The following is a 25483-nucleotide window of genomic DNA, read 5'->3' on the forward strand; positions in this document are numbered from 1 at the left end:
ACCTACAGGGTGCTGATCCCCTGGCCCAGTCTGGATCCTCCATCTTCTTTGTACTTTCAGATGGGGTCACGCACACGCTGTGATGCATGCTGGGAGATATAGTTCAGTTAGATGCAAGTACGCCCCGTTCTGGTCTGCTGGGCGTACCAATCCAGGTCTGTCCGGCAACCGCCGGAGCCCTGAATTATCCTTATGCGCCCTGCACAGCATTACATTGCTGGTATGGGGTAAATTGTTTCAGTGCCCGGTGCTGAGCGTAGTGCGCCAAAACCACCTGCTTCATCTTACAGGCATTGGAAAGAATGTCTTGCATCAAAGCGGTCCTCAGGTCCAAAAAGTTGGGGACCCCTGCTATAGAGCTAGAAGGCTTTTCACAAGTCTCTTATCACAGCCTGTGTGAAGGAAATGACTTGTGTATCAGAGCCCTGCTTCTTGAGTCGGTGTTGATACCGGGACTGTACCATGTAGATAGGTGCCAGTTCCCTGTCACTATTCACAGAAGAATGATTTTCTGTACATTTATGCCCTGCCCACACATACTGCTTTCTCATGGATCATATGAGAACAGCTGAGGTGACAAGGGGGCCCGCCAGGCAGTGCACACAGATTTTCAATAGATTTCCCGCTGAAATTTATTGAAAATCTGTGTGTAGTGTGTGGAGGGATTTCATCAAATAGATCCCTTTGTGATAAGATAGTAATCTGAGAGGGATCAATCTGATATCCACATCAACCAATGTATGGCCAGCTTTAACAGCTGAAATTGGTTATCAGTATGAGTTGCCCTAGAATTCGATTCTATAATATCTATAGCCCTGGATTCTTAAAGGAATAAAAAAGAAACATAACCTAGATCTAAGTATGATTGGGACTTGACAAACCTGTTTATCTCATTATGTTACATGTCACCCCCAGTACCCTTTAAACTTGTACATTGTTGTGTAAGCATATGTACGGTTATTTATGATACTGCTACTTATGCCTTAAAGTGGATCTGAGTTAAACTTTTACTCATTGCATAATTGTGTTCCTTTCATATAGTTGATAGGGCATTCCTCAAGCCAAATACTTTTTTTGTTTTAATACTCTGATTCCCTATAAACTAAACAAGCCTCGCCCACAGCTCCTTTTATTCCTTGGCACTGTAGCAAGAGCTTATGGGAGCTCAGTCTGGGCAGGAGGAGGAGGAGGTTACTAGCCATTGATTTCAGAGGCAGAGGGGAGGAGGAGAGGGGACTGAATTTACACACAGGCAAGCTGATAGCATCTCCAGCCCTCAGCCTGTGACAATGTGACAAACAAAACATGGCTGCTGTCATTGTATCACAGGAATAAATAATCATAAACTTTTGAGGCTGTTTGCAGCTAGATATGCTGTGTAAACTATCTAAACTTTAGATAAGATATATAGACAAGCTACTTGTTATAGTTAGTTTTTCATCTTGGATCCGCTTTAATCAAACTTGGTCAGGATAAAGGGAGATTTCCAAGATTTGTGTAATCAAAGTAATTATAGTTACATTTCTTATTGTGATTCATGTTTAAGTGCTAATAATATTCTCCTGCACCGCTCCCACCTCCCCCTCCCGCATAATAATACTGCACATTGTCAGCTATATAGCTGACTCGTGTCTGTACAGCTAATCCCAGTGATGTCACCCAAGGGGATTGGCTTTCAATTCCTGACAGGTGACATCAGTTGATAGGTGTGTATGGACAAGCAATCCCCTCTATGGTGTGCTAAGACGAGGGGATTGCCTTGTGCGTACACACAGCTGATAACATCAGCCAATGCTAGGACTGCATTACCTTCTTGCTTGAGCCCTTTAGGGTTAGTTTATACAGCGTACAGGGTTACTTATTACTGAGAGGTGAGGCTCTAAATATTGATTGTTCAGACACTGTTGTGTGCCTCTTAGGGTGGTTTCAGTGTGTTTGGGAACACTGTTTGCATTTTTTTTATCATGTATGATCCAGTTGATCAATAAAGTTTACAATTTGCATCTATTTTCGGTGGTGCAGCCCATGTTTACAGGATTTCTCCTGCTTGCTATTTAATTGTCTTTTTAATCCTGTAGCTTGCATACCACATATGTGGGTGTGCGGATGGTTTTTGCATATGTATTATAACCAAGGCTAGGACTGAAGATTCAGAGGAACCTGTGCACCATCAAATAACACAGGCCTGGCTGCATGAAGATAAAGCTCTGTGAAAAGACCTTCTGAGCTTTCACTAAATAATAATACATTTGTAGTCTAGGCAGAGAGGTTTGTTGTCCTTCTAGGTGAGTCACCTTTGCAAGCAGGTGATCACTAGTGCAGTGCGTATACTTAGAACGGATGGAGTATAAAGTACCACATATCAAAGCCCAAATGATTCATATTCTTTGCTTTCATTTTAGGTGTTAGAGTACCTGAATGACTTGAAACAGTACTGGAAACGGGGCTATGGGTTTGATATCAACAGCCGGTCCAGCTGTCACCTGTTCCAGCACATCTTCCAGCATCTAGAAACCGCAGTTCATGAAAGCAAAAGGTACTGTGATTGCAATAAGGAAGGCACTGTGGTTTTGGCATGGTGGACGAAATAAATTCTATTTGTGGGATATATTAACCAGCATGATAAATCTGCATAGATACACTACACTTTTGTTGAGGAAAACTATCATTTTTGAGAATGTAGCGCGTGTACAGCAGCACCCGCTGCCACCTGACACCTCGCCCAGTGATTAGCCTGGCAGCTCAATCTGGCTGATTGGCAGCCGACGTTGTTCTTCTCCCCACTCTCACCCCAGCCATGTGTGATGTAATTCCCGCCCCACTCCAATGCCCTAAACTCCCATCATAGTTGCACAGATCTGCTGACTCATGGCAAATTTTGACCCTTAAATCTGCCAGGTTCTGTTAGAAACACTGTTAAATGACCTAATGTGATAGGAATAATGTTTGCTGCTGATAGAACTGTTAATGGATGCAGCAAAATAGAATTTGCCAGTTAAAGCAAACCTGAATTAACCGTTACTTCCATTTTATGTGGGCTACTGTCTTAGATCTTGCAGCCTTTCCAGGCATTAATGGGTTATCCCTGCTGGTACTGCCCTGCACAAAGTTTGTTTACATTTGAGGGGCACAGCAAGGCCAAACATTCAGGTAATACTATTGCCTTTACAGAGACTCCCAGAAAAGATTGTGCCTGTGTCTTGAAGCTCTGCTGAATAACTATAATAGGAAAGGAAAGTATAGGAAACTATAATAGGAAAGTCACACAGCAAAGCTAGTCCTGACTGGTTTAGTAGTATCCTGCATTTCTTATTGCCCTGCTGTACTGTTCCATAGTGTACCTGTGTGTTATTTTCTCCTGTTGTCAGGCACTTGTCTTCATGTTTAGAGTTAGGACCTTGGCACTGTAGTTATCTAGTTACTAGCTCCTATTACTAATGTTAAAGGGAACGTTATATGGAGGCTGCCATATTTATTTCCTTTTAAACATTGCCATTTGAAAGTTGAACACTATTTTTGGTATGTTAGTGTTAACCCTACTTTAATATAACAAAAAATGTATAGTATAGTTTTTATAAGATTTTTCAGAGGGGCAAACAGTGGTCTTTTAGTAGAGATATTGTATTTACTCAAACCACTCTGAGCCATGCATACCTGAGTAGTTAGCTAACTGTTCATTAGTGATCGATGTTGGTTGGAACACACGCTGTATATATTGTATTTGCGGAATACCAGTGCTTCCAGTGTAAACGCAAATTGTGGTAGCAGGGGGGCGGCGCTATGCATATTACCCTGTAGGCCACCATGTAATATGCACGAGGATATGGTGCGGTGTGATCGTCCTGCTCCAGAGCTCTTCTGCCACAGGACGATCGCAGCGCAAAGTGTGAAGCTAGTCCTACAGGAAAAAATGTATAGAAATCCTAAAAAAAAGTTTTACTTGGCTTCACTTCTGCAGAGGACACTGAATGGGTTAAGCCTCAGTGTTTACTCTCTATGGAGAGCTGCCTTGACAGAGCTCTCCTGCAGTCTAATCTATAAAGGACATGGGGTAGGGGAAAAGAACACAAAAAGAGCGCACTCAGAAGACTGATGATAAAAGGGAGACCAGCAGGTCGTAGACAGATCTCACCTGATGTGGTGGCTGATATGCCCTTATGGGTATTATCAGCTTGCAGGCCTTTGGTCCCTCTCAGTCCAGTGACCAGGTTAGAAGCAGGATCTTTGTCCAAAGGGATCCTGTGGCTTGAAGCAGGATATCAGAAGCAGCTGTCTGGTTTGTAGCCGTTGGTGTCCCAGCACTGGCTGTAACACCAGAGCTGCAGGCACCTGTGGGCTGTATGAGACTCAATCCCTTAGCAGGGAGAGTCTCCTTCCTGAAAAGTTAGCAATCTACACACTGCTCTGTTCAGATACACCACAGCAGTGGCTGGGTGGTGAGCAGTAGCACTGAAGTGGCTGAAAGAAAGCACAGGAGACCCGTGCTGGAAGTAACTGATTCTTTAATAAATGTAACAAATACAACTAGTTTCAGGAGGCCATTCCTCCTTTCTTCAGGCAAAACCTGCAATCTAGTCACAGTTGCTGATAAGAACTAATTAGACAGGTTGATCTGCCTAAACAAACCCAGAACATAGAGAGGTGAGTTTCTTTAGCAGCTATACGTGGAATAAAAACTTTTCATTGTATGCTGTGCAAGAGTTTGGGTCCGCTTTAAAGGGACTCCGAGCACCTCTCATGGGCATGCCTTTCAAGACAGACGACTCTCAACAAAGTCATGCTATGACCCCTCTGGAGGAGCCTCTTGCAATGGCCATGCGTGTCATTTCCTCTTCCTGCTTCATTCAGTGATGCACTTCTAACTGACAAGACAGGGGTGACCTGGAAGTTATAACATAGCCAAGATGGCAGCTGCGATTTTTAAATTGAAATCGAACCAAAACTATTTGGTGTAGAACGGCGATCCTGCCATCAAATGAAAGAGTGGAGCACAAGCTACAGAAAGGTATTCATCTTTAAAGTGATTGTCCAAGCTAAATAAAAAAAAAAAGATCCACTTCCTCCAGCCCGTGGCAGCCGATCTGTGCCCTCGCCGCAGCTCCAATGGCTCCCGGTCTACTCCGCTGGTTCAGCCGACCTCGTCGGGTCGGCTTCTTCTGCGCACCACGGCGCGGGTCACGTGGTCCCTCCGATGTCATCCAGACGGTACTGCGCATGTGCAGTACCGTCCTGATGACATCGGGGAGACCACGTAACCCACGCGGTGGAGCACAGGAGGAGCCGACCCGGAACCCGACCTGGCGAGGTTGGCTGCACCAGCGGAGAAGATCGGAGCCATCGGAGCTGCGGCGGGGGCACAGGACGGCTGCCACGGGCTGGAGGAAGCCCCAGGTAAATGGATTTTTTTTTATTTAGCTTGGGCAATTCCTTTAAGTACTTTGCAGTACTGGTTGGAGTCTTAAAGGCATGCCCATGAGAGGTGCTCGGAGTCCCTTTAAAAAGAAAAGCTTGCCTCCTCTTCCCCACTCATCAAAGTGAAATCTGCTTTGAGACTAGAGAAATGGCGTACAAGTAATAACTGCAGGCACATTTCCTATCAGAATAATGTAAAACTACAGAAAGTGGAAAGTAACACTATAAAACATTTTTTAATGGGCTTATTTTCTTAAACCAGAATTACAGTTTACAACTCCCCTTTTGCTATGTCACCATAAACGTTTAAGATCCCCATTTAGAATGGCTTGATTGACTACCTAGCTGCATTTTGCCTGGCCTTCTGAACTAAGAACCCGCCTTAGCTGTAAAATGAAGTAATTATCCACTGCTGATTAAATTAGTAAACTGTCTTATGTTTTTCTGCTCTGTGTATTGCATTCCCTTGAGTTGGATAATCCCTGATGATTTCAGGAAACAAAAGCCTCTAATATTAGACGTGTAATCTAACCTTCTAATTCTACTGCTAGTCGGGAAACGTATCATTGCTTTCAAACATCTCTGCAAAGTAAATTTAGAAATCATCCTTTTTCAAAAACTACAACTCCCTTTGTGACATTTGAACTAAAATTAAAATATAGGAACTGGAGAAACGAGAGGTCTCTTGAAAGTGCAGAAGCTAGTTAAGCGCTAATCAAAGCAGAATTTATGTTGACATTAAAATAAACAATTGTAACAAAAGAGAATACAATGTAGTAGACGGAGAGTGGAGAAACCGGCACTGCTTAACAGGCTTCTTTATTCAGTTGCATAGAAAAATTAATACATCTTGCTGACATGCATGTAAGCACATAAATTTAAATTTAAAACATGCCCTTGGGGGGGAAGGTAGCATGGATCGGTGATTAGTGAGCGGTGGGTGCTTGGGTGCTGGTGCTTTACGACTGTTTCACGCTAACAAGAGCTTCTACGGAGGTTGCATTGCAGGGTCTCATGGCTAATTCATTTATAGCCCATCATAGTCGGCAAACGCCGCTTCAGCCCTGCCCATCAACTTCCTGCTTGCGAAAAGACCAGACTGGGGTGCTTCCGCGCTTCAGCTGGTTGCCATGGGAGCAGGGGACTAGTGTACCATGCATCATGACGCTAGCCTATATTAGGCAGCGTCCATCACGCTTGATGCGTGCATTAGGTCGCATGGAGTACCAAACCGCACTTTGGCGACATCTTGTGTCCTGAAACGGGGACAAGAAATTTCAGGACACAAGATGTCGCTAAAGTGCGGTTTGGTACTCCATGCGACCTAATGCACGCATTAAGTGTGACGGACGCTGCCTAATATAGGCTAACGTCATGATGCATGGTACACTAGTCCCCTGCTCCCATGGCAACCAGCTGAAGCGCCCCAGTCTGGTCTTGCCGGAAGCAGGAAGTTGATGGGCAGGGTGACACGGCTATGATGTTTGCAGACTATGATGGGCTATACATGAATTAGCCATGCAGTGCAGTGCAGCCTCCGTAGAAGCGCTTGTTAGAGTGAAACAGCTGTAAGGCACCACCACCCAAGCACCCACCGCTCACTAATCACCGATCCATGCTACCTTCCCCCCAAGGGTATGTTTTAAATTTAAATGTATGTACTTACATGCATGTCAGCAAGATATATTAATTTTTCTATGCAACTGAATAAAGAAGCCTAATAAGTAGTGCCGGTTTCTGCACTCTCCATCTACTACATTGTATTATCCATTTCTGTACTCCAGAGCACGCTTTGTGTAGGCTCTAAGGAAGGGGAAGAGCACTGACAGCACCACCAGATGCATTAGCTCAGCCTTAGAAGCACTGTAGTGCCAGCCTGCTGTCTTCTACATAGTAATCGTAACAAGAGATGCGGATTCCGGAACTCTGGAATAGGATTCTTTATTTAAGCACGGTACAAAAACAGGTTACAAAAGGTAAAAGAAGTCTGTCAACAGCTGTTTCACCTGATCCCACACCTCCTCAGGACACTCAGACCTACCCCTTCCTTACCCCCACCCACTTATATACCTAGTCTTCGGGGCGGGCACACAGCCCTTAGTTAATGGATTACCATTAACCCATGTAAGGAGCGGTAGTACACACATACTGTACAATTCTATTCAGATAAAACACATATACATACTATCTACAAAAAGCTGAAATTTTGTTACGATCATTGAACCCCAGATTGCCCAAGGCATTTGTTTTAGATATCAATAGTGCTTCCTTTTTCAAAAGTCTCATCAATTGAACCTCCTCTGGGTAGACCTGAAATTTTAAGAAGACCTGCTACCTGTAAACAATTTGCGTCACTATTATGTAGAAAATTAACGTGATCTATCATACGACATGCTCCCACGCCATTTCCAATAGATCTCTTATGTTGTAAGAATCGATCTTTGAGTGGTTGAGTGGTCTTCCCTATGTAGAAACTGCCACAGAGCCACCAAACGCAATACCCCACATTCTTAGATCGACAGTTCACACAATCCTTAATCTGCCAGGTAACATCTCCTATTTGGACTACTTTACCTGTTTTAATATGTTTGCAGGCCATACAATGACCACACGGGAAGTTCCCTTCCCATTTATTTTCTTTCCGAATAGGCTTGAATTCACTATGAACCAGGGTTTTCCTAATTTCCCCACCTAAAACTAATTCTGGGTGGTCTGCTTGCTACCTCTTTGAGGTGGTCATCTAGTGACAATGTATAACAACCAGGAAAAGAGTTGACTCTTGGGTGCATTCGAGATTAGAAAAACACTTTATTTTTACAATAATATAATATTAAGCATATAAATACCTATATCAGACATACAGAATCTTCTCAAAAAATTAGCATATTGTGATAAAGTTCACTATTTTTTGTAATGTACTGATAAACATTAGACTTTCATATATTTTAGATTCAAATACACACAACTGAAGTAGTTCAAACCTTTTATTGTTTTAATATTGATGATTTTGGCATACAGCTCATGAAAACCCAAATTTCCTATCTCAAAAAATAGCATATTTCATCCGACCAATAAAAGAAAAGTGTTTTTAAAACAAAAAAGTCAGCCTTCAAATAATTATGTTCAGTTATGCACTCATTACTTGGTCGGGAATCCTTTTGCAGAAATGACTGCTTCAATGCGGCGTGGCATGGAGGCAATCAGCCTATGGCACTGCTCAGGTGTTATGGAGGCCCAGGATGCTTCGATAGCGGCCTTAAGCTCATCCAGAGTGTTGAGTCTTGCGTCTCTCAACGTTCTCTTCACAATATCCAACAGATTCTCTATGGGGTTCAGGTCAGGAGGGTTGGCATACCAATTGAGCACAGTAATACCATGGTCCGTAAACCATTTACCAGTGGTTTTGGCAGTGTGAGCAGGTGCCAGGTCGTGCTGAAAGATGAAATCTTCATCTCCATAAAGCTTTTCAGCAGATGGAAGCATGAAGTGCTCCAAAATCCTGATAGCTATCTGCATTGACCCTGCCCTTGATAAAACACAGTGGACCAACACCAGCAGCTGACATGGCACCCCAGACCATCACTGACTGTGGGTACTTGACACTGGACTTCAGGCATTTTGGCATTTCCCTCTCCCCAGTCTTCCTCCAGACTCTGGCACCTTGATCTCCAAATGACATGTAAAAGTTGCTTTTATCCGAAAAAGTACTTTGGACCACTGAGCAACAGTCCTGTGCTGCTTCTCTGTAGCCCAGGACAGGCGCTTCTGCCGCTGTTTCTGGTTCAAAAGTGGGTTCATGCTTCCATCTGCTGAAAAGCTTTATGGAGATGAAGATTTCCTTTTTCAGCACGACCTGGCACCTGCTCACACTGCCAAAACCACTGGTAAATGGTTTACTGACCATGGTATTACTGTGCTCAATTGGCCTGCCAACTCTCCTGACCTGAACCCCATAGAGAATCTGTGGGATATTGTGAAGAGAAAGTTGAGAGACGCAAGACCCAACACTCTGGATGAGCTTAAGTCCGCTATTGAAGCATCCTGGGCCTCTATAAACACCTGAGCAGTGCCATAGGCTGATTTGGGTTTTCATGAGCTGTATGCCAAAATCATCAATATTAAAATAATAAAAGGCTTGAACTACTTCAGTTATGTGTATTTGAATCTAAAATATATGAAAGTCTAATGTTTATCAGTACATTACAGAAAATAATGAACTTTATCACAATATGCAAATTTTTTGAGAAGATCCTGTACACAACAATGATAATACTCAATTAAAAATAGGCTGATTAGCTGTGCTAAGAGGCAAACAAGGGACTGCAGTCCCCAAAGTTTTATTAAATGGCCCATATAAATGGTTAATAAGGACCTAGAGACCTACTCCACCAAAACGTTGCTACAATGCCTGGGTCAAAACCGTGTCCATCCCCAATCGCAGGCGAACACTAGATGAAAACAGTATAACTCCAGTACTTGTTATAGATCCACTGAATAAACCAGGAAGTGAAGCACATTAGCTGACACAGAGTCCACCGCCGATTCCCACTCGCAGAATCGCATGCGTGATATGTCAGAAGCCAAAATGAGAGCAGTTCATGGTTGCTATACATAAAAGATGAAGCAAGCAGCCAGGTTGATTTAGCCATGGTAGTTAGTGTTAAGCCAAGCTTAGATAGTTAGTGAGTAGTCATCACTTGATCCAGGGAAGGATTTATGCACATTAATAGCAGGTAGTGTAAGCACTTTAGTTACCCATCCTAGGATCTGTAGCAGCGCTCAGTTCATTCCTCATAAGTTCAGAGCAAACACTCCATGGGTAGGATATGGGTCAAAAGTCCCTCGGTAGCACAGCAAAAAAAAAGCCTCTGAATGAAGAAAGCCTATGTGCTCGACATGTTTTGCTGTTTTAATATAACAGCCTCATCAGGAGCAGGCCTCCCACAGAATATTGAGCAAAAAATCGGAGTGAGTAACTCACCCTTAATTTTGGTGAACTCCGTGAATGTCCGCCCCACGGAGACCACCGCCGAGTCACGCCCATCTCCATTCGGCGCGTCTTCCACGCACAGCCATTGGCTGTTGTGCGGTGACTGTCATTAACACCGGTAAGCCGGAAAGAGGCAGACGCGTGCGCTCCACAGAGCCGGTGCACGTCACCGGTCCAACCCACAGCTGCTGCATTGTAGCAAATGGCTCTCAGCCTCCGTGCAACGTTTTGGCCATAATCCTTTTTTGTGTCTCCTGCTCCTCTTCCCCCTACTCTGTCCACATCAGCCAAGCCTACAGGGTCCTTTGTATACTGTCAGCTGAAAAGAGCCAGCACACCATAGGGAGGTGTTGTATTTGAGTTTGACTTATGACAAAACAGCTAACATTGCCGAACCAACAGGGCCCATTTATCAAAGCAAAATTATGAACAGACATAGATTTGGTATTCTAAATATTGAATATCTGGGTGTGTGATTGTATTTAAAGTGAGTGCTATGAAAAAGGCCTCCTGTCTGCAGATATTCCACCTGTTCAATCCATAATTTATGTGGGCAGTTCTGTACCCCTGTCATACTCTACTGCTACTAGGCAGACAGCAAACATTTAATGATGTTCTGCCTTGTACGACATTATTACATTTTTTGTGGTATTATGCTGTGAGCAAATTACTTATGGCTGGCAATTTTTAGGTGTTACTACTTTATACTGCAACAATCATTCCTGAAGAAGTGAACACTGTTTCACAATTGGGTCCACGATCGTTTGTTTCTTTTTTTTTCTTTTTTGTCTACACTTCCTACACTGACAGGTCTCTGAGAATGAAAGAGGCTTATTTTTTCAATGCATTTAAATGACAACTGATGTGAGAGGGATATGAAGGCTGCCATATTTATTTCCATATAAGCAACACCAGTTGCCTAGCTATCCCGCTGATCCTCTGCCTCTAATACTTTTAGGCTACTTACACACCAGGACGTTGCGTTTAGGGGACATTATAGGGCACATAACGTGCCCCTAACGCAACGCCTGGTAATGTTGGAGCAGGACGCTACCAAGAGCCGCGTTACAAGCAGCTCTTGGTGCGCCTGCTCTGTCGGAGGTGCTGCGGAGACCACGTGAGCGGAGCTCTCCGCATAACGTGGTCCCGCCAGCCAATCAGCGGCCGCTCCAAAGAGTAAACACTGCAAGTGCAGTGAATGCCAAGTAGCCATGTGCCTGGCTACGTAGCGACCTTTCCCCGCCTCCTCTCCGCCCCTAAAATAAAAAAAAAACACCCGTACTAACCATGTGCAAACAGTCTAATGCGGCTTAGCCGCGTATAAAGTACTGCATGCAGTACGTTGTCTTGACGTGAAGCGTTACTGTGTAACGCAACGTGGGCACTGTGAACAGCCCATTGATTTTTCATTGCTGTGCAGTGGGGTTGCGTTACAGGCTGCTGTAACGTGTGCCTGTAACGTCCCACTGTAAAAGCAGCCTAAGACATAGACAGACCCTAAACAAGCATGCAGCAGATCAGGTGTTTGTGACATTATTGTCAGATCTGACAAGATTAGCTGCATGCTTGTTTCTGGTGTTATTCGGATACTACTTCATCCAAATAGATCATCAGGGCTGCCAGGCAATTGTTATTGTTTAAAAGGAAATCAATATGGCAGCCTCCATATTCTTCTTACTACAGCTGTCCTTCTTTAACACTTTGCACCAGAGGTGCTCACACTTTTCCAGCTTGTGAGATACTAAAATTAGCAAGTCAAAATGATCTACCTATGTTTAATTTTAGGAGCACAATTGTATATACAGAATGGAAAATGTAGTGCGGTCGGAATCTACCATGAAGTCTTTTGTGATCTACCCAATGCTTTACACACATTTACCTTTATTACTTTGCTGTTTGATATATGCTTCATTTCCATTATTTTTACCCCATTAGCACCTTCAAAGGAATGAACTAACTTGAGATAAGAGCACTGCTTTTGACCTAAGCCGTCAGAACTTGTTGTAAACTCTTGGAATGCTTTGATGTCTCTCTGCTAGCAGGAAATACAGAAACTGAAAGCAGAAGTCCTCTGCTATTGTCTCACACTGCCCCCTAGTGACATAAATACACATTACAGCAGTATTAACTATTGGCAAGGAAATGTAACAAACAAGAAATAAAAAAGGTGCTAAAATAAATTGGTCTGGAGTACTTGCAAGCCTCTTAATAAATTGGCTGCTAAGGGGTTTATATTACAATAGCTAATAATGAGTGATAACCTTTTGTCTTTTTTGTGTGTATTTTGTGTTTGTATAATATGTGAATATAGTTGTTTTTTTTTTTTTTTTTTTTTAGGAACTATTGGCTTATTCTAGTAGCACCCTATTTCCCACCATAGGCCTTCCTGTATTACTATTGATATTTCAGAATGTTGGGGATATACATTTATATTTATTGATCTTCGGTGCACCTCAAACAAACAGGCCTTTATAACTTGTATAAATTAAAGCGGACCCAAACCAAACATTTTTTTATTCAAAATATTTAATTGCACCACTCTGACACATACAAAGATAAATAAACACTCCTTCAAGCCTATGAGCATTTCAGTGCATGCTTTTCACCCTTCTCTTTGCATAACTAGGGTTATACAGGTAGCAGCCATTAGCAATTCCTCCATTGCCAGACACCATCTACTCCACCAGTTTGCCGGATTATTTGCCGGCAATATGATAGGAAGGGAGGGGTTTCTCCAATAAATGTAAAATATTTTATATTTGTCACCATGCAGCTGAAAAAAGGCTGCTATTTATTATTATAATTTAGAAAATAGATTTTATTTCTGAAATCTTGTATTTTTAGTTTGGGTCTACTTTAAGTGTTCAGCAGGACAAGTGTTAACCAATGGTCCTCTTCATAATCTTTTTTTCCCTATGTTGTTATCTGTAATAGAAGCTAGTGGCAAAAGCAGTTTGCATTCTGCGGATAAGCTCTGACCTCAAGCCAGAGGCTATGGCAGGATAAGAATCAAATGCTGACTGCAGGAAAATAATAGGGCTTCCTATGAGGCCTCTTTGATACTTTTCTGAAGCTGACATCATAATGAATTCCAGCATTTCAGGGACTCGCGAAACCTCAAAATATTATTGAGCAGGAAAGGCAGATGATAAGATGCATAACTATTCAGCAACAAGGTGAGATTGCACTTGGTGTGACATTGATGCTCTGATCAATGGTATCCAACCAGTTGTGTCATGTCAATCACATTTCCAGTGTATGAGTGTAACGATTGTGGAACTTTCTCCGTGATCAGCGCACAACGCGTGCGCTGACACGGCGGAAATCCTCCACAAGCGTATATTTGCAGGCACCCAGCAAAAGGTGCTACGCACCCATAGAGGGAAAATTCCTGTCGGCAGATGGCGCTGGGGAGTGCAGAGGAACCAATCCTCTGTACCTCCACAAATGCCAGACAGGAATTACAAAGCGCAGAACGCAATCGCAAGAGAGGCGATTGCGAATGAGACGAGCAAAGGGACAGGTTGTATGTGTGTGCGCCAACCTAGTCGCCACCCCGCGACAGTGCAAACACAACAGCAGATATTAAACAGGAACGCGATCGCGAGAGGTGCGATCGCCAGACGTGACACAAGGCAGATCAGGACAGAATACGAGGTTAGCAAAGGCACAGCAAATAATACAATGAGGAGATACGGAAAATAACAAACGCTAGCTAACCGCGAACACCGCACTCATTCGCAACAGTGCACGCGGTTATGCGCGGTCTCCACGTGTTAAGCACAATAGAGACAAGCACGCCTAACTAACCATTAACAGACAAACATGAAACAGAGGACGCGAGCGCTTGCTTAACGGTTACCTCACCAAGTCTCCAGCAAGCGTAGCAGACAAGACAAACGCACGAAAACAGGGACAAGAGAGATAGGATCCACAGCACTAGCGGAAAGTGGCTAGCGCGATCCCAGGAGACAGAACAGAAGGATCCACAGCGCTAGCGAAAAGTGGCTAGCGCGATCCAAGGAGACAGAACAGAAGGATCCACAGCGCTAGTGAAAAGTGGCTAGCGCGATCCAAAGAGACAGAACAGAAGGATCCACAGCGCTAGCGAAAAGTGGCTAGCGCGATCCCAGGAGACAGAACAGAAGGATCCACGGCGCTAGCGAAAAGTGGCTAGCGCGATCCAAAGAGACAGATCAGAAGAGATAGCTGGTAGCAACCGCTGCACCAGCTATACTCCAAGAACAGAGATCAGAACGATTTCCTTGTCGACCACCGCTGGGACAGGACAATCGCAACAGACAAACAAAACAGATAAACAATCCTAACTGCACTAGGGAAAACCTGCCTAGCACAGTTTCCAGGAATTACTCTAAGCTGATCTTCAAACAAAGAGCATGGCTGACACTCTCCTGAGTGTTTCACAGGAAGACTCCTTATGAACAGCGAAGCATTGCGGGAAAGACATAGTACTTATAGTACACGCCTCCAATGAATGTGGCCAGGCAATTTGCATGACAACGTATGCAAATTCCTCTGCAAGCACAAGCTGCTAAACTGACAGAAGCTCTTCTTTCCAGAGTCCTGCAGCATGCAAACCTACACAATGGTCAAAAAGCTGCCTGCCTGCACAGGCAGCTGAGCAAATCATCACAATGAGAGATAATTGTAGACATGTTTGTATATCATAAAAACCATTGAGCAATATTCATTTTTTTCATATTTGCTCTAACAAAAATTGTGATAAAATTAGCTATAGTATTTTTGTGAAAAAAGGTACTTTATTCTACTACCTTCTGATCCAGTTCAGTCACTTAAAACTTATTTGTAAGATAATAATGCCTCCCTAACAGACCAATGGTAAACTGTAATCAGGGGCGGCGCCAGGGGGGTGCAAGGGGGTGCTCAAGCACCCCCTAAATTTGTCTAAGCACCCCCTGGCGTGAACTGACTTCAGGCGTCTAAGAGACGCCGAGTCAGTTCACAGCGGCAGCCCGGAGCAGCAGGCAGGGCTACGGTAAGATGGCCGCCCGAAGCCCTGCTCTGTAGACTTGGAGTCTGCAGTGCAGGGCTTCAGGTGGCCATTTTCCCGTAGCCCTGCTCGCCGGGTAATGCAGGCTGCTGCAGGAAGGAAGAAGATCGTGGGAGCTGAACAAGGAGGTCGGGAGAGGAGGAGGTCAGAACAGGAGGTCTTCTGACTAGGTGAGTAAATGGGTTTTTCTTTTCTTTTTCAGGTGGTGCTGCTGATTGTGGTCAGAACTGCTGAGCATTGTGCATATTGGGGTCAGATCTGCTGAGCATTGTGCATATTGGGGTCAGATCTGCTGAGCATTGTGCATATTGGGGTCAGATCTGCTCAGGATTGTACATATTGGGGTCATATCTGATAAGGATTGTGCATATTGGGGTCATATCTGATAACGATTGTGCATATTGTGGTCATATCTGATAACGATTGTGCATATTGGGGTCATATCTGATAACGGTTGTGCATATTGGGGTCATATCTGATAACGGTTGTGCATATTGGGGTCATATCTGATAACGATTGTGCATATTGGGGTCATATCTGATAACGATTGTGCATATTGGGGTCATATCTGATAACGATTGTGCATATTGGGGTCATATCTGATAACGATTGTGCATATTGGGGTCATATCTGATAACGATTGTGCATATTGGGGTCATATCTGATAACAGTTGTGCATATTGGGGTCATATCTGATAACGGTTGTGCATATTGGGGTCATATCTGATAACGGTTGTGCATATTGGGGTCATATCTGATAACGGTTGTGCATATTGGGGTCATATCTGATAACGGTTGTGCATATTGGGGTCATATCTGATAACGGTTGTGCATATTGGTGTCATATCTGATAACGGTTGTGCATATTGGGGTCATTGAACGTGTTTTTTGTTCAAATCTGCTCACATTACGTGTATTTTCTTGAGAAAACCTGCACAATTATGTGAATTTTCTGAAGAAAGGGTCACCAAAACTTGGGCCCTCTGTCTTTGCATTGCACTTTTAAAGGGAACCCGAGGTGAGAATAATATTGAGGCTGCCATATTTATCTCCTTTTAAGCAATACCAGCTGCCTGGCTGCCGTGTTGGTCCTCTGCGTCTAATTCTTTCAACCATAGACCCTGAACAAGCATGCAGAAGGTCAGGGGTTTCTGACAATATTGTCAGAACTGACAAGATTAGCTGCATGCTTGTTTCTGGTGTAATTCAGTTCACTACTGCAGCCAATAGATCAGCAGGGCTGCCAGGCAACTAGAATTGTTTAAAAGGAAATAAATATGGCAGCCACCATATCACTCTCACCCTGGGTTCACTTTAAATTACAGTTAGCCCCTCCCTCATCCAGTCATGACCACGCTTGGCACGCCGCAGGCTGTAGCCACGCCCATTTTTGCCACGCTTTGCGCGCCGCAGGTTGTCCGCTCCCCCGGAAATTGGTCCAGCACCTGCATGGCACCCACTAAAAAAAATTCCTGGAGCCGCCACTGACTGTAATCCAGGTTGCTCCACCCACATACATACATATGAACTCCTAAGCGCTGCAAGATTATTCCTTTAAAGGCAGTAGCCTAGCTCCTCTCTTTAGCGAAAACAACTTCAGCGCTGCATAGTAACTTCACAGTATCAATCCGTCACCAACACCCAGGCTTACCAGCTTGTAAACAGACCCAAATCATAAGGTCTAAGCGTATGTGTATGGGCAGCGCGGTGGCGTAGTGGTTAGCGCTCTCACCTTGCATCGCTGGGTCCTTGGTTCGATTCTCAGCTAGGTCAACATCTGCAAGGACTTTGTATGTTCACCCCGTGTCTGTGTGGGTTTCCTCCGGGCACTCCGGTTTCCTCTCACATCCCAAAAACATACAAATAAGTTAATTGGCTTTCCCCTAAATTGGCCCTAGACTACAATACATATGCTACACAATACATACATAGACATATTACTACGGTAGAGACTAGATTGTGAGCTCTTCCGAGGGACAGTCAGTGACAAGACAATATATATATTCTCTGTACAGCACTGTGGAAGATGTCAGCGCTATATAAATACTAAATAATAATAATGTGTAGTCACCAGAATGATCAAGGTCTCTCCTAGTTCCTATCAAACTTCGGATACACCAGTTGTCATGCTTCACACAACACAGATCCTCCCAGCGTATATATAATAATGCCAGAAAAAACAAATCTAAGTGCTCTCTGTTATAAAAACAAGCACCTTTTATTGTATGCATGAAAACCGTTTTCCAAATGCTCACATAAGGGCCCTTGTGACATCGACCCTCAGCAGAAATAGCACATCACATATATGTCAGTGGGGTGCCGCTCTCCCATCCACCATTCGTTTGCCTGAAGGACTTTTTACTTAACCCCTGTATGGATTTTACCCAATTGTTTTGTCAGCTCCTCTCTTTACCAGTTTCAGGATCTGCAGTGTGGATGCCATATTTTGGTGTACACATCCCTCCATAGACTAGTGCTTGAGGTAGGTTGAGTGGCAGGCCTTTCTTTGTGTCTTGTGTGACATCCCACAAAGCAGCACTTCATTGCCATTCTCTCTCCTATCTCCCTCCAATAGGGTGAAAGGGAGAGCATGAGTGGACTTGCCTCCTTCCCAAAAACACTGGAATAACATGACAGCCTTGTTCCAGAACACTTCAGATGCTGGGTGAGAAGCACTGGAAGCAGGAAATTTGGGTGCCCTGTAGGCACTAATGCAAACATCAGCTATTGGGTGCCAACATTTTTAATTTTTGAAAATTGTTTTGAAATGTATCCTCTTTAAATGTATTGTTTTTGAAATGTATCATTTTTGAAAGTCATTGTTTTTGAATATTTTTTTTTGTATTTACATTTGCTTCGGCGGAAGGGATGGGAGGAAGGGGGGGGGGGGGTGTGTGTGTGTGTGTGTTAAGGTTAGGCATCAGGAAGGGGGGGGGGGTTTATGGTTATGCCGACTAATATGGATAAGGGTTCTGCCTCTGACACAGGAGAACAGGGTTCGAATCTGAGTTCTTTCTGTTTAGTAAACCAGCACCTATTCATTAAGGAGTTCTTGGGCAAGACCCCCTAACACTGCAACTGCTTACAGAGTGCTCCCTAGTGGCTGCTGCTCAAGCGCTTTGAGTCCACCAGGAGAAAAGCGCAGTATAAATGTTGTTTGTCTTGCTTCTCCACCTGTGCTGAAAACTGTCAGCTTACAGTGAGGTACAGACTAGCCAGGCTAGAGGTAATATTGCACATTAATGCAGGTCTAAACTTGATAATGCAGGCATATAACAATAGTGATCAGAGCTCCATCTAAAGATATTTTAATGATGCTGAAGAATAAGTACTGTGAGACCTTTGAATAATGTTTGGTATAGAATGCTAGCAAGAATATGGTGTAATATCACATGAAACCACCGGGTGACACTGTAGATCTTGAGCTCATGCTAGCTATGGTAAGGAACAACAGTTAGGGCCCGTTTCCACTAGTGCGGTGCGGAATCGCCGCATATCACCGCTGACAAAATCGCATGCGGATGCGATTCCGCATGCGTTTTTTGCCGCGATTTCGCATAGGCAGGGTATATGCGATTTTAACCATGTCACTGCCTGTGTCAATTTACATTACTTTCAATGCGAAATCGCACGCGGAATCGCGGCAAAAAACGCATGCAAAAAACGCATGCGATTTCCCTATTAAATACATTGCCTGCGATTCGCCTGCATTCCACACACAGGCGAATTCTGCAGGGTCTACCGTGCAGAAAAATCCTGCACATAAAAACGCAAATGAAAACTGACAAGTGGAAACAGTCCCATCCACTTGCATTGCCTATGCGAATCCGCATGCGTTGTCTGCATGCGAATTCGCGCTAGTGGAAACGGGCCCTAATACTTTTGTGTAAGTACAGTATATTTAATGGCCACCTCTGTAGTCTATTTTTGACTATTTCCAATGTAATTGCAGAAGGTAATTGCATTTTTATCATCAATTTTTTTTTTGGGGGGGGGGTGTAAAGTCCTACAGTTTTTGTTTTTTTTTAATTATTATTATTACTGCTATTATTCAATTTTACAGCTCAACCATTCTGCAGCACTGTACAGGCTACATAGTGAGTCAGTAACTGCACTCACAGGAGCTCACAGTCTAATCCTACCTTTAATATACAGTGATTTTAATGTTCCTTTCAAAGTCTTAGGTCAGTTTGGGGAGGTAGCCAATAAACTTATCAGTATACTTTGTGACTTAGGAGTGTCCTGAGAGTATGCCCAGGCTAGGAATTGAACCCAGGAACTGCAGGGTCGGGAGTGCTAACCACTATGCTATGGGAAGCCTCCCCGAGGCGCTCCTGGATAGTGCTGTATAGCATGAACTAATTCCCGCAGGGCAACCGCTTCGCGGTATTGGTTTTTGACCCTGCAAAGTTTGGCATGCGAAAGCAGATGCATTTCTGCGTGAGCATGTCTTATGGTAAGCCATTTTAGCCAGATTTGCACAGCTAGACTTGAAAGGGTTAAGCTTGGTGTAGAGCATGCATACATTTTCTTGTGATTGAGCACTATGCTAACTATGCCTTGTGTTCTGGCAGTCAGAATTTTTATATGGGGCAGGATATACTGTAGATTATTAGTCATGAGTATTTTGATGGCTTTGTGAATTTAGGACATGCACAAGTAATACCTAGTATCAGTCTGTATCAAACAGCAAAAGAGACATCACATGTGTGTACATTTAAAAAATGGGGCAGGAAAATTTGGGCACAGAGTGAAGCCGAAAGACCGCTTACCCTGCTGTAGCCAAACTCCTGACCACGCCAAATACTATTCCCTCACCGGGTTGTTTCAGCTGAGGGGGACATGTAATTCAGGCACTGGCTATTGGCAGCGGCTAATTTACCTTGTGTTCTTGCTAATTTGAGCTCTGGCTATTGTTGGCAACCAAATTAGTCACTGAGCGCTGCTATAGCTGTAATTTACATTACGCCTAGTGGAAGACCATTACAACTAACCAATACATCCTTAATTTACATTTAACTCAAGTAATCATAGAAAACAGTATTTTATATGGAAGGACGGTGTTTGGCATTTGTATACAGGGGAAACGCGCAAAATTAGAATATTGTGCAAAAGTCGTTTTATTTCAGTAATTCAACCTAAAAAGTGAAACTAATATATGAAATAGGATCATTACATGCAACGCAAACTAACTCAAGCCTTCATTTGTTATCATTTTAATAATTGTGGCTTACAGCTTATGAGAACCTCAGAATCAAAATCTCAGCCCATTAGAATATTGTGAAAATGTTCAATACTCTAGGCACAAAGTGTCACGCTAATCAGCTAATTCATCAAAAACACCTGCAGAAGGCTCTTACTTCATATAATGGATTCACTTTTTTAAGTTGTATTACTGAAATAAATGGACTTTTGCACGATATTCTAATTTTTTGAGTTTCACCAGTAGTTTTAGTTTGGGAAGGAGGGGTGCAGAAAGAGAATGAGGGCACTGAATTGTTATTAACTACAGAATTACTTTTACCGTCATCAGGAAGGCAATTTCCATCTAGCTGGATAAATTGCATTTTCCTGACTTATAATTCGCCTTTGAAAGATCACTTACGGGTTCTTTTTTTCCTGCCCCTGAAAAGTGTGCACTTTAAAGAGGAGCTGTTAGGTATAAGGTCTCAGAGAATATAAACACATATATCAGTAGCTAAATATAGGCTGTACTTACATTATTTATGCATTTCACTGTCCACGTTTGGATTTCACAGAATTTTTATATAGTATATGCAGAGAATGATGCTCCTGACAGCTCATGGCAGGTTCCATGTTTGTCTGTCTCCTATGAAGCCAAATGTGTCGTCATGTCCTCCCTGCTTCCTGATCACAGAAAAGCTCGTACTGAATAACACTAGTGTGCAGTGAATATTAATGAGCCATGTGGCTAGGAACAATAGCGGACTCCTGCAGTGTACTCTGCCAGGAGATTTATCAGTGCTGTGCGCTGGACTGAGTTACATGCTATTGTTACTTGACCCTGTAACTTCTCATTAGCAGCCGAGGGGAGAGCCCCAGAATGCTTTGCAGTATGGTATGCGGCTTGCGTCTACTTAAGAGCTTGGGAATAACAGCTTTGCTGATATGCACACATCAAATGTAAGAGAGATTTTTATCTTCAGTAATGCCTTTTTGGCTTCCTTCTAAACTGTTTAACACAGGAGAATAGAGGTTTAAATTAGCTTTTGTAGCCTGACAGTTACTCTTTAACCACTTCCCGACCGCCTAACGCACAGAGGCGGCCGGGAAGTGGAGCCCTGAAGGACCGGCTCACCCACAGAGGCGGCGGTCCTTCTAAGGGCATGGGCGGAGCGATCGCGTCATCCGTGACGCGATCCTCCGCCGGCTACTGTCACCGCTCGCCCGCCGCAACATCCCGCCGGCTATACGGATGTTAACCCCGCGATCGCCGCATACAAAGTGTATAAGACACTTTGTAATGTTTACAAAGTGTATTATACAGGCTGCCTCCTGCCCTGGTGGTCCCAGTGTCCGAGGGACCACCAGGGCAGGCTGCAGCCACCCTAGTCTGCACCCAAGCACACTGATTTCTCCCCCCCCCCCCTGCCCCAGATCGCCCACAGCACCCATCAGACCCCCCCCTGCCCACCCCCCAGACCCCTGTTTGCACCCAATCACCCCCCTAATCACCCATCAATCACTCCCTGTCACTATCTGTCAACGCTATTTTTTTTTTATCCCCCCCCCTGCTCCCTGCCCCCTCCTGATCACCCCCCACCCCTCAGATTCTCCCCAGGCCCCCCCCCCCTGTTTACTGTATGCATCTATCCCCCTGATCACCTGTCAATCACCTGTCAATCACCCCCTGTCACTGCCACCCATCAATCAGCCCCTAACCTGCCCCTTGCGGGCAATCTGATCACCCCCCCACACCAATAGATCGCCCGCAGATCCGACATCAGATCACCTCCCAAATCCATTGTTTACATCTATTCTCTCCTCTAAACACCCACTAATTACCCATCAATCACCCATCAATCACCCCCTATCACCACCTGTCACTTTTACCTATCAGATCAGACCCTAATCTGCCCCTTGCGGGCACCCAATCACCCGCCCACACGCTCAGATTGCCCTCTGCCCCCCCCCTTATCAATTCACCAGTGCATTAATTACATCTGTTCTTCGCTGTAATAACCCACTGATCACCTGTCAATCACCTGCCAATCACCTATCACCCATCAATCACCCCCTGTCACTGCCACCCATCAATCAGCCCCTAACCTGCCCCTTGCGGGCAATCTGATCACCCACCCACACCATTAGATCGCCCGCAAACCCGCCGTCAGATTACCTCCCAAATGTATCGTTTACATCTGTTATCTTCTCTAAACACCCACTAATTACCCATCAATCACCCATCAATCACCCCCTATCACCACCTGTCACTGTTACCTATCAGATCAGACCCTAATCTTCCCCTTGCGGGCACCCAATCACCCGCTCAGATTGCCCTCAGACCCCCCCCCCCCCCCCCTTCGCCAGTGCATTAATTACATCTGTCCTTCCCTGTAATAACCCACTGATCACCTGTCAATCACCTGCCAATCACCTATCACCCATCAATCACCCCCTGTCACTGCCACCCAACAATTAGCCCCTAACCTGCCCCTTGCGGGCAATCTGATCACCCACCCACACCAATAGATCGCCCGCAGATCCGACATCAGATCACCACCCAAGCGCAGCGTTTACATCTATTCTCTCCTCTAAACACCCACTAATTACCCATCAATCACTCCCTATCACCACCTGTCACTGTTACCTATCAGATCAGACCCTAATCTGCCCCTTGCGGGCACCCAATCACCCGCCTACACGCTCAGATTGCCCTCAGACCCCCCCTTATCAATTCGCCAGTGCAATATTTACATCTGTCCTTCCCTGTAATAACCCACTGATCACCTGTCAATCACCTGCCAATCACCTATCGCCCATCAATCACCCCCTGTCACTGCCACCCAACAATCAGCCCCTAACCTGCCCCTTGCGGGCAAACTGATCACCCACCCACACCAATAGATCGCCCGCAGATCCGACATCAGATCACCACCCAAGCGCAGTGTTTCCATCTATTCTCTCCTCTAAACACCCACTAATTACCCATCAATCACCCATCAATCACCCCCTATCACCACCTGTCACTGTTACCCATCAGATCAGACCCTAATCTGCCCCTTGCGGGCACCCAATCGCCCGCCTACACGCTCAGATTGCCCTCAGACCCCCCCTTATCAATTCGCCAGTGCAATATTTACATCTGTTCTCCCCTGTAATAACCCACTGATTACCTGTCAATCACCTATCAATCACCCATCAATCACCCCCTGTCACTGCCACCCATCAATCACCCGCTGTCACTGCCACCCATCAATCAGCCCCTAACCTGCCCCTTGCGGGCAAACTGATCACCCACCCACACCAATAGATCGCCCGCAGATCCGACATCAGATCACCACCCAAGCGCAGTGTTTCCATCTATTCTCTACCCTAAACACCCACTAATTACCCATCAATCACCCCCTGTCACTGCTACCTATCAGATTAGACCCCTATCTGCCCCTAGGGCACTCAATCACCCGCCCACACCCTCAGAATGCCCTCAGACCCCAGCCCTGATCACCTCGCCAGTGCATTGCTTGCATCTATTCCCCCCTCTAATCACACCTTGAGACACCCATCAATCACCTCCTGTCACCCCCTAGCACACCTACCCATCAGATCAGGTCCCAATTTGCCCCGTGTGGGCTCCTGATCACTCGGCCAAACCCTCAGATCCCCCTCAGACCCCCTTCCGATCACCTCCCCAGTGCATTGATTGCATCTATTTTCCCCTCTAACCACCCCCTGAGACACCCATCAATCACCTCCTGTCACCCCCCTAGCACTCCTATCCATCAGATCAGGCCCAATACAACCTGTCATCTAAAAGGCCACCCTGCTTATGACCGGTTCCACAAAATTCGCCCCCTCATAGACCACCTGTCATCAAAATTTGCAGATGCTTATACCCCTGAACAGTCATTTTGAGACATTTGGTTTCCAGACTACTCACGGTTTTGGGCCTGTAAAATGCCAGGGCGGTATAGGAACCCCACAAGTGACCCCATTTTAGAAAAAAAGACACCCCAAGGTATTCTGTTAGGTGTATGACGAGTTCATAGAAGATTTTATTTTTTGTCAAAAGTTAGCGGAAATTAATTTTTATTGGTTTTTTTTCACAAAGTGTCATTTTTCACTAACTTGTGACAAAAAATAAAATCTTCTATGAACTCGCCATACACCTAACGGAATACCTTGGGGTGTCTTCTTTCTAAAATGGGGTCACTTGTGGGGTTCCTATACCTCCCTGGCATTTTAGGGGCTCTAAACCGCGAGGAGTAGTCTAGAAAACAAATGCTTCAAAATGACCTGTGAATAGGACGTTGGGCCCCTTAGCGCACCTAGGCTGCAAAAAAGTGTCACACATGTGGTACCGCCGTACTCAGGAAAAGTAGTATAATGTGTTTTGGGGTGTATTTTTACACATACCCATGCTGGGTGGGAGAAATTTCTATGTAAATCAGAATCAGAATCAAATGGACAATTGTGTGTAAAAAAATCAAACAATTGTCATTTACAGAGATATTTCTCCCACTTAGCATGGGTATGTGTAAAAATACACCCCAAAACGCATTATACTACTTCTCCTGAGTACGGCGGTACCACATGTGTGGCACTTTTTTACACCCTAAGTACGCTAAGGGGCCCAAAGTCCAATGAGTACCTTTAGGATTTCACAGGTCATTTTGCGACATTTGGTTTCAAGACTACTCCTCACGGTTTAGGGCCCCTAAAATGCCAGGGCAGTATAGGAACCCCACAAATGACCCCATTCTAGAAAGAAGACACCCAAAGGTATTCCGTACGGAGTATGGTGAGTTCATAGAAGATTTTATTTTTTGTCACAAGTTAGCGGAAAATGACACTTTGTGAAAAAAAAC

General features: G+C 44.5%; 2 protein-coding genes across 3 annotated transcripts in view; one reads left to right on the forward strand and one right to left on the reverse strand.

The window, feature by feature from the left end:
• Positions 1-10507, reverse strand: part of C10H8orf76 (chromosome 10 C8orf76 homolog) — a 59480-nt gene extending 48973 nt beyond the window's left edge. Inside the window, exon 1 of the mRNA XM_068258590.1 lies at positions 10394-10507. Within this exon, the coding sequence (XP_068114691.1) occupies positions 10394-10462 (69 nt within the window). The 5' untranslated portion in view covers positions 10463-10507. The remainder of the gene's footprint in view (positions 1-10393) is intronic.
• Positions 1-25483, forward strand: part of MINPP1 (multiple inositol-polyphosphate phosphatase 1) — a 92880-nt gene that overhangs the window by 23601 nt on the left and 43796 nt on the right. For both annotated transcript variants that reach the window (XM_068258587.1, XM_068258588.1), the window contains exon 5: positions 2403-2536. In XM_068258587.1, coding sequence (XP_068114688.1) covers positions 2403-2536 — 134 coding nt within the window. The remainder of the gene's footprint in view (positions 1-2402; positions 2537-25483) is intronic.

Source organism: Hyperolius riggenbachi, chromosome 10 (genome assembly GCF_040937935.1).
Source record: "Hyperolius riggenbachi isolate aHypRig1 chromosome 10, aHypRig1.pri, whole genome shotgun sequence".
In the NCBI taxonomy this organism is placed as follows: Eukaryota; Metazoa; Chordata; class Amphibia; order Anura; family Hyperoliidae; genus Hyperolius; species Hyperolius riggenbachi.